This window comes from Homarus americanus, unplaced genomic scaffold (genome assembly GCF_018991925.1).
Source record: "Homarus americanus isolate GMGI-L3 unplaced genomic scaffold, GMGI_Hamer_2.0 scaffold45280, whole genome shotgun sequence".
NCBI classification, from domain to species: Eukaryota; Metazoa; Arthropoda; class Malacostraca; order Decapoda; family Nephropidae; genus Homarus; species Homarus americanus.
In genome coordinates this window covers 1,995-12,317 of record NW_024754000.1, presented here as the reverse complement: position 1 = coordinate 12,317, position 10,323 = coordinate 1,995, and the positions used below count along the sequence as shown (strand labels likewise).

The window sequence follows — 10,323 nt, the reverse complement described above, 5'->3', positions numbered from 1 at the left end:
GATTTAAACCATGAGGTCTCGGTTGGAGGTGGCCGAGTGGTGTAATAGCACACTTAAATTGTATAAAAAATCATCCAAATGTATATGTATCATCCCAAATTATTCACTAAATTATTCAACCATGCCTCAGTTGTTGCATTATACGTGGGTGAGGTTGTAGTTCCTTCAGGGAGCAAGTGAGGTCAAGCTCACATTGCACAACAGTTTATCTCATGTGTTTCCCCCCCCCCTCCCCCGCACTCTGAGAGGGCAGGCGAGGTCAACCAAACCCAAAACACCTCGCCCACTCCTCATCTCTCTCAGGTCATAGAGACAGGAGAGAGATCAAACTATTACCACTAGTAACTGCGTGAACACCTCACTTAAGTGTTCTCACATATAAGTGCAATCAAGACACTTATCTGGATAGAATTCACAATACATTCTCTCCCAAACTAAGTTCCTGTGTAAATAGCCGCTTCATAAATAAAGAAAGCCCAGAACAAGTGTTTACATCAACCCTGACACTTAAGAGTTCCAGAACTATTCTATATACTTGTGTGTGATATGTTACGAGTTGGAGGTTTAGAATATAGTTAAAAGTCTACCCAGATCCCAACAGGCAACAACAATAAAAAAACAAAGACAATCGGACTATAAAAGGGTAGACAAAGGATGCGAGTTTTTGGTTGTGTATAATAAAGTACCATAAATTCCTTAACAAAATATTCTGCTTTCTGTAATTTACCCTTAACCATACTTAATCTAAACATTAACAGTATATACATATTTATACAACATACAATAATTTGAAGCTAGGTGGAGGTGGGGAGGCAATACAAGATTACAAATACTTAAGTGCGGAGCTGAGATGGCTGACGAGTAAGGCTGAGTATTGTAGAAGACGGTAGGTAGTCACTGTGCCGTAGGTTTCCAGGATAGGTGATCCTGTGGTCACTTCCCAGAGTGAACTGAACTCTCATCGAACTGGAGCTGATGAAGAAGACTTTGAGGAGGTGACGCAACAACCAGGATATGGAGAAGGGAAACCCCGGAGTGGTAACTAAGAGTAGTCATTCTCGGGTTTCGGCCCTAGATGGCGTTGCTCGTGGTGCTGGGTAGGTAGATCAGGACAATAGATGGCGTGGTTCGTAGTGCTGGGTAGGTAGATCATGACAATTGGTGGCGTGGTTCGTAACACACCCCCCCTCCAAAGACCTCCGTAGCACGGGCGCGAAGGAGGTGATCACCTGGTGCGTCTGGAGAGTAGCTGCTGCATTTCCACTGGAGCTCGGGATAAGGAGTCCGCAATCATGTTGTCCACCCACTTTATGTGCCGGACTTGTAGATTATAGGGCTGGGTGAGGAGAGCCCAGCGGAGGATTCGCTGGTTGGAGGTCTTGTTGGTTTGGATGAACGTGAGTGGGTTATGGTCGGTGAAGACTGGGGTTGTTTGTGGGCAAGACTGGAGGTAACATTCAAACTTCTTTATTGCCAACACCAGAGCCAGGGCCTCCTTCTCTATGGTCGAGTAGTTGGTCTGATGTTTTTTTCAACTTGGCGGAGTAATATGCCACAGGGTGAAGGACATCAGTGGTTGGGTCGGGTTGTAGGAGCACAGCCCTCACTCCGATACCGCTAGCGTCGATTTGCAGATGGAAGGGCAAGGTGTAGTCAGGGGGGTGGACTACAGGCTTGGAGGCAAGGAATGCTTTGAGGCGGTGGAAAGACTGGTCGCACCTCTGGTTCCAGATGTAAGGGACCGCACAACTGGTAAGGACTGTGAGGGGTCCGGCCACGCTGGAGAAGTTACTGCAGAACCGACGGTAGTGGCCGCACATCCCCAGGAAGCGCAGGAGTTCCTTCCTCGTCCTTGGAGTGGGAAGGACAAGATGGCTTTAACGTTTGCGTCCTTGGGTCTCACCATACCATGCCCAACGATATGTCCCAGGTAAGTCACTGAGGCCCGGCCAAAAGCAGATTTAGCCAGGTTTATGGTGAATCCAGTCTCTTGCCGTCGTGCGAACAGTATCTCCAAACGCACCAGATGTTCGTCCCAGCCGTCCGACACCACCACCAGGTCATCCAGGTAGGCGAACGTCCCACCTAGGTCCTGAATCAGGAACGTGGCCGGAGCATTAGAAAAGCCAAACGCCATAACCAAATATTGAAAAAGACCAAATGGAGTTATAAATGCGGAGATTATTTTTGCCCTATCCGTGAGTCCCACTTGATAATATCCTTTCAATAAGTCCACCGTACTGATAAATTTTGCACAGCCTATGCTGTCTATTATATCTTCAATCAAAGGTAAAGGGTAGGAGTCAGAGACAGTGACCTGGTTCACTTTACGATAATCGGTACAGAAACGAAAAGTGCTATCGGGTTTTGGAATGAGAAGGCAAGGTGAAGCCCAGGGGGAGGTACTAGGCTCAGCTAAGTTATGTTTTAACAAAAAATCTACCTCCTTTTTCATAATCTCTCTTTTTTTTGTGGATTTAGTCGATATGCTGATTGCCTAATGGGTTGTACATCATCTGAGATTAGCTTAATATCATGTTTAAGTATATTGCAAAACCCTGGGAGGTCTGACGTGACTTTAGGAAATGTTGATAATAACTTGGTGAGATCTTTTGCTTGAGATGGATTCAGAACAGAAAAATACTCATCCAAGTTGTTGAGTATGTGACTATTAGCAGGGTTTTCTTTTGGTAGAGGGAAGTCTAAATTCTCCAATAGGTCCATGTCATCTGTCTCCGGCTCCGGCCCTGACAAAGCCGTATGCAATACAGGTAGGCTTATAGCCTCTGGGATGTCTTCCTCTGACTGCCTGGAATGGTAAAGTTTCATGAGATTAATGTGAACAAGTTGTGAATCTTTTCTGAGATCAGGAGTATGGACTATATAGTTGACGGGAGATAGTTTATTAGCATTGATTTGAAAGTTTTGATGGAACCGTTCCAAGCAACCTTGGGATTGTGGGTGGTAAGCCGAAGACGTACAATGGTCCACACTGAGGTCTTTCATCACCTGTTTGAACACAGATGGATCAGATTGTTGGGCTTTAAAGAGCTCATCCTTACTAATGGTCTTATTGTACAGATGTTCTGTGGGTAGGAAGATATTGGAGGTGGTTTTAGATGAAGAGGGCCCATTTCGCACACTCTTTGACCGGGTGACAGCACAAGATGGGAAAAGGTGAGGAATAGTTTCTTCAAGGTCAGTGGTGGAGTTGACAGGTAAGGGAGAGTCGACTGTCTTTATGTTGGGAACCACTAGATCTCCTACCAAGTCATTACCCAATAATAAATGAATGCCGCTCACAGGCATTGGATCTTCCCTAATGGCTACTTGCACTTCCCAGTAATCAAGGGACATTGGAGGTGCACTTTAGCCAAGGGATAGGAAGAATGGGATGAGAGATCTGAAATTAGAACACTCTCATTAGTAAATGCGGTAGATATATCAGGAATGACGTTAAACAGGAGGATAGAGTGTGCTGCGCCCGTATCACGTAGTATACGAATAGGGAAAGAACGAGACCCCTCTATGATTGAAATTTTTCCCTCATAGGTGAATGAAGAGAAGAGATCCTGATGGGGCCTTTCCACATTGGTGGTTGCTATTGGTTTGGATTTGGGATCCAGGGAACTACTTTTAGCAATTCGACACTTTGGGTGTTTACAAGTCTGGATCATATGGCCTGGGTTTTTACAGTAAGAACAAGTAAACTTGGTTGCATCAGGGGGAGGTAGGTGTGGGACCTTTCGACCTACCACTCACGCCCCCAAGGTTATCATCAAAGGAGGACCTAACATGTCGGGAAGTACCACGTTCTCTACTGCCCAGTGACTCCACCAGCAAGGCGTACGCAACAGCCAGCTCAGCAGCACACCCTAAATTAACCTCTCCACGCTCCTCCACATGCTTCAAGATGTGAAATGGTATATTGCTCTTCCACTCCTCCAGGACTACCAAATTTAACAAATCCTGAAATGTGGAGGTCTCTGTAGCCTCTAACCCAGTGGTTCCCAACCATTTTAGTACCATGCCCTGTAGGTTATGTATCTAAGCTACTGTGCCGAGTAGCAACCCTGTACATAAGCTACTGTGCCGAGTAGCAACCCTGTACATAAGCTACTGTGCCGAGTAGCATTTATATATATAATCACGTGGCAACACTGCACGTGTTATGTGGCAACATTGCCCCGAGGCTGCCATATGGCAAGGCAGCCTCAGTCTGACTGTGTGAGCTGTGCTTGGCACACGCTGGTCACCACTTGTATTTCTCTCATCCACAATAAACGGACTCAGTGTTACACAGTGTTTCCCTAGCCATCACTGCATTCTTCAGGGCACACTAGTAACTTTCATGGCGCAGTGTCTAGGATCTGTGGACTTACAAAGTGTGTGAACAATGCCGACAGTTACGTCTGCCGGTGATGCGCGTCGACTCATAGTGTGTTGTGTTGTGTTGCGCTGTGTTTCGCCGCGATGTGCAGTGTTGCGCCGTCACAGTGCGTTTTAGTGACGGTGGCAGTGTTAGTGTCAGTGTATTAGTGTGTGTCTAGAGCTGAGTTGAGCATTGGCCTGTTTTTTTGTGGTACCCACGGAGCACGCAGGCGTACACCCTTCTCGTGCGACATCCGGTGGGACACTGGTCTTGCCTCCGCCGACCGCCAGCCACCACGCTCTGCTCTGAGACACACACACACACGCACGCACGCACTCACTCACGGACAGAACAGTGGACCACAGGCGTGATTTTTGCGCTGTTTATGTCATATATATGTGGTTCGAGCTGTTGAGGCGCCACTTTATATATTAAACAGTGCAGTCCACGCACACACAAAGATGGGAGGTAAGAAGGGACGTCAAGATGGGAGACACGACTCACGCCTCCATCAAGAGATGAAATGAACTTCAGAGGGAGGAGACACGAAGAGAGGAGGAAAAGTTGCGTTTTGAGGCGCTATTGGTGACCCTGGCGCTAACCCACCCTCCCTCACTTGCAGGTAGCGCGCTTCAAGGCGCCAGTACACTCCCTCCTCCACCACACCAGCGTCCTCCAGGTACTCTTGCTACCCCAACAGCTCCCAAGGCATCTGTTCAACCCCACCCGCCCTCTCACCAGACGTCACGTTTCAGCTTTTTCGTGAGTGGAGGCGGCGTTGGACAGATTACTCAACGATGGTGGACCTTGACAGCATGCCTCCAAACAAACAGCTCATCCAACTGCGGATGTGTTTGTCGCTGGAGACCCAGAGAGTTTTGGAGCACACGTTGCACGTGCCTCCCGACTCTACCTCTTCAGTGACGGATGTGCTCGACCTTTTACAGGAGCATGTTAAGGGTCGGAACAACGAGGCTTTGCGTCGCCGTGCCCTTACCAGCTGCAAGCAGGCGGAGAACGAATCCTTTGACGACTTTTTTGTACGTTTGAGGAGTTTGTCGGAGGAGATCGACGTCTGCAAGGCGCACAGCCGGGAATGTGAGGAAGCCTGGATCAAGCACGGGATCTTGACAGGTGTCAGGCACGAAGAGTTGATGCAGCGACTCATCCCTCTGGACGCTTCCTCCACACTCCAGGTGGTAGTGACTGAATGTCGGTCATACGAGGCCACCAAGTCCGCCACCTCTGCCTTACGGGCCCCACCTGCTGTGAGAGCTATCTCACAATACAAGAAGGATAAGAAGGCGGCCAACAACGCGAAGGCTGCCACACGCTCTTCCACGCCTCCGCCTAGTGCTTCCTGTGGCAGCTGTGGAAAGCAGCACAGCCCCAAGACTTGCCCGGCCGCCGATGCACTGTGTCGTGGATGTGACCGTAAGGGCCACTGGTCTAACACAGACAGGTGCCCTGCACGAGGCCACAAGTGTCAGGCCTGCGGTCGCTATGGACACTATGACAAGTGCTGCCGCCAACCCAAGCCCAAAAGCCCGAGACGAGGAGGAAAGCAGCGCACTTCCCTCAGGGTGGTTCGCACGCAGCCCCCTTCAGATGGCCCACGCAGCCCCAAGCAGCAGCTGAGTCACATCAGGAGGGTGGAATCGACCACACGCCCCAGGGCTACCCCTTCCCCTACCATCCGCGTCGCCGTCACACACGGTGATGTGTCGGGTCACATCGAGGTGATACCGGACACCGGCGCCGATACTACGGTGATTGGGTTGAAGCACCTCCAGAAACTGGGCCTCACCAAACGCGGCCTGGGACCACAGCCGCAGCTGCAGTACTACAATGCGGACGGTTCCCAGATGCCGGACGCTGTGGGCTCCTTTCAAGCAGAGATCACCTACGGCGACATGTCGTGTCACGGATGGATCGATGTGCAGTAGGGTTGCTCATTTTTTCACACTTTTTTAAAATTGTGGGTGGGGGTGTTTTTTCCCATTATTTTGTTACTCCTGAATTCATTGGTGCCAGAATTAATGAAATCCAACATGTTCTAGGGGTCGCGAATCTAAATATAAAAATGAATTTTTGCGAAAAAACGTCAAAACTCAAGCTTTTTCTCTTATAGATCAGCAATCGCGCTGCTTTTCACTACTTAACCCTAATGGCTGGCTAGAGCAGCTATTCAGCTTTCCATTGACACCTAATTCGATTGCATGCACCTCTTATTTGACCTTCTAAGTCAGGTCAAAGGCTGTAGCCTACCTGCGTTAACGGAGTTATAAATTCACTAGGTTCACATTGGCAGCTTTAAAACCCTGCGCTTCTTTGCAGTGTTTTGACATGTGTTGTGTTGTTGTTGGTACTGTGGTGTTATTTTATAATTTGCTCAAATCTGCTATATAGTGTGGCAGTAAATTTATGGTTATCTATTTATGTTGTATTTTCTACAGGTGATTAAATTGCTCTTATGTGACCCTATTTTGTTTGCCTATTTTGTTTTATTACAAACCGTTTTTTTCTTACAGAGTTCATCTGTTTATATACATACAATCATGGAAGAGAGTGAGTCGCAGTCGGGGGAGAATGCTAAGGGGACTGTCAGGCCAACATCATCCACTACCCGTTCTGCCACTGAAATCTATCTAGTAGGCCAGCCAGCATCGTCAATTAGAGGCAGTAAACTCCCGACGATGCGTCAAGTCCTGAAGTTCTTCTTTCACACAGTGAATGAATCTGGTGACAGACAGGAGACGTTTAAAGAAACAGTGAGAAACGTACTCACGTTCTGGAATTTAGCTCGCATCAAGACTATCTCAGAGAGGGGGTGCCGGGAGAAGCTGACAAGGTTATGGGAGCACTGGAGAAGTCTACAAAAAAGTCGGGACAGGGCTGCAAAGGACAAGGTTGAAAACTTCAAGTCTCAACTTGACCTGTTGTGGGACATCGGAGCACCGGACGCCGTAGAGGACATCGAGAAGAACCGGCTGCTTACACCGGCCGACAAACAACAAGACATCGCCTTCTATCAAGACCAACGCGGAGAAAGATCATGAGTGGTAACGATAAGATTTTTGCCGCTAAGAAGAGAAAGCAGGAGGAACGAGTCGAGAAGCAAAGGTCGAAACAGGGAAGGTTCGCAGCCTGTGAACCAAGCAGCAGTGATTCGAGACCTCAAACCTCTGTGGTGGCTGACACCCCAACGGAAGTAGAAATGGATAAAAAGGACACAGCGATACAACCTGGCAGGTACACATCAAAGCACCCTTATGTGACGGTTCAGCTTCCACGTCGCATTCTCCAAGAGCCAGCATTAAAGGAACTCGCTGACCGTCTTCGGATATTCAATAACGAAGTACAGGTAGTTCTGCTATAACGCGATAATTGTGTTCTTGTAAAATATCGTGTTATAGAAAATCGCGTAATAGAAATAACAGGGCTTATGGAGAAAATAGGGTTAGGTGCAGATTACTCGAAATCGAAAAAATTTAGTAGTTAGCCTAACACAAAGGATAGCACAGTCTAAATAAATGTTACATTCATATCTAATAATGAAATCATACAGTAAATTTAACACTTTACCTTGGAAAAATATGAATGTAACTTGATGGGGGAGAAGGGTGATTTTGAGGTTGATAACATCAAGCTTCTCTTCAAGTGTTATATCCTTTCTTTTACGATAATCACCGGGAATTCTATCATCAGAATGCTTTTTGGAGATATTCTTCTTTACCATATTCACAGTTAATACCACAAAATTGGAGAAATAGTAAGCAAAAATCGCGTTATAGCAAACAAGCGATCGCGTTATACAAATATTGTTCCGAATTCATAAATCGCGTTAGAGCAAATTCGCGTTATCAAAACACGCGTTATAGCAGAACTCACTGTAAGTATATCCATAAATGTGTTTGGAATGTTTGAAATTTCTGTTAATTATTTGATAAGCACTTAAACAGTCGACATTTTCTACTGACACCCTTGCCTGCTTTTGCTCGCAGATAGTTTCGGTGGTCGCAGCAGTGCTGCGCTCTGCTAACCCGCCAGGCGATCTGTTTGAGTTCCGGATCTCGAGAGACTGCGAGACGGGCGCGAGCTTCACACCGTCGTCAGGTAGCTGCCGCACAAAGGGAAGCCTTCACGCCTCCACCACATGCAGTGGTGCACTGGAATGGTAAGCTGGTTAAGGTGAGAACACGTTTAGGTACTACATTAATATTTTACCAAAGCCTAGACTATTGTAATATATTGTTAGAAATGTATCAAATCATTAACAAAAAGCTTGGAGAAAAAGGCAGCCTTGATAATTCTTCATTATCTGTCTGAATTTTTATATTTCTCTTATTTCAGAACGTCGTGGGAGAAGAAGAACACCGACAGGCCATCTTCATCTCAGGGCGCGGCCATGAGGAAGGGAAGCTGCTTGCTGTCTTGCCAGTGAAGGACGGCACTGGCCTGACCCAGGCACGCGCAACAGCTCGTGCTATCGAGGACTGGAGCTGCGCTTCAAACGTCAAGGCACTGTGCTTTGATACAATGTCGTCCAACACAGGGCGAGTCCAAGGTGCGGTTGTCCATCTGGAGGCGCTGCTGGAAAAACAGCTGTTGAGGCTTGGGTGCAGACACCACGTCATGGAACTGGTGGTGAGAGCCGCTGCCAGCAACATCTTCGGCAAAACATCGGCCCCTACGGACCCTCTCTTCCAGACTCTTAAGAAAAGGTGGAGTCAACTAGATCACTCTCAGTATCTCAGGCTGGACATTGCAAATCTACCAGAGTCTGACTGGCTCAGTCACCTCCGACACAGGACCGTTAGCTACCTGCTGACCGTCACAGAATGGGCCAGAGAGGATTACCAAGAAGCGGCAGAACTAACGCTCCTCGTCCTCGGTGTGAATCCTCTGTGCGGCACGCACTTTCTGCGTCCTGGCGCATGTCACCACGCTCGCTGGATGGCGAAGATCATATACTACCTCAAGATCTACATGTTTAGCCACCAGCTAGAGCTCAGCAGTGACCTGTGCGTCAAGCTGCAGAGGATGGCGATCTTTGTGTCTCTGCTGTACACACCGGCGTGGCTGAAATCACCAGTAGCCGAGGATGCGCCTGTGAATGACCTGCAACTGCATCACGAACTCCTCCGCTACAGGGCCGTGGACTGTGAGGTGGCTGATGCGGCGCTGGCGGTCGTGAGCCGCCACCTGTGGTATCTAAGGCCACAGACCGTCGTTCTGTCGCTGTGCAGCGAGAAGTTGAGTGCGGCAGAGAAAAAGGAGATGGCGACCAAATTGAGCTGCCTAGAAGAAACGAACGACTACGCCAACGACAACTTGGTCATCCAACAGACTACACGGCTTTCCGACCTGATAGATGAACGTTCATGGATGATCTTCAAGGAGCATCATGTGTGCGGCACAGCATGGCTGATGTCACCGGTGGAAGACTGGGAGAAAAACGAAGAGTTCATGAAGCTGAAAGATTTCTCCAGAAGCCTGAAGGTAACCAATGACGTGGCCGAAAGGAGAATAAAGCTTATGCAGGACTTCATTGGTTCAGTCACGAAGGATGAGCAGCAGCTGCAGGATGTCATGCAACTTGTGGAAAAGCACAGGAAGCAGATGAGTGGCTTCAGCAAGTCTGCTCTGATGCAACTGTGAGAGTTGAATAGAGGGGGGATTGAACTTTCAAATTGCATCTCCTCCTAGAGTTATTGACCTATTTCAATGATGTTTGTTTTTTTAAGAGAGAAATATATCATGGAAAAGACTGTGACGGCAAAATATTGATATGTGTTTTCGAATAAATGGAAAAGTCAAAACTATGAATATTTTGGAATCTGGTTCCCTTAACGCAGGTAAAGCCTTTGACCTGAACTAGAAGGTCAACTAAGAGGTGCATGCAATCGAATTAGGTGTCAATGGAAAGCTGAATAGCTGCTCTAGCCAGC

The 10,323-nt window shown here is 47.7% G+C and overlaps 1 protein-coding gene across 1 annotated transcript; it reads left to right on the top strand.

Annotated features, from left to right (window-relative positions):
* Positions 1-7,589: 7,589 nt before the first annotated feature.
* Positions 7,590-9,961, top strand: LOC121855670 (the record flags this gene model as incomplete). Its single annotated transcript, XM_042350741.1, has 4 exons — positions 7,590-7,730; positions 8,381-8,563; positions 8,726-9,279; positions 9,622-9,961. Coding segments are annotated over exons 1-4 (1,218 nt in total), but the record flags the coding sequence as incomplete, so codon positions are not given.
* Between the last annotated feature and the right edge of the window lie 362 nt (positions 9,962-10,323).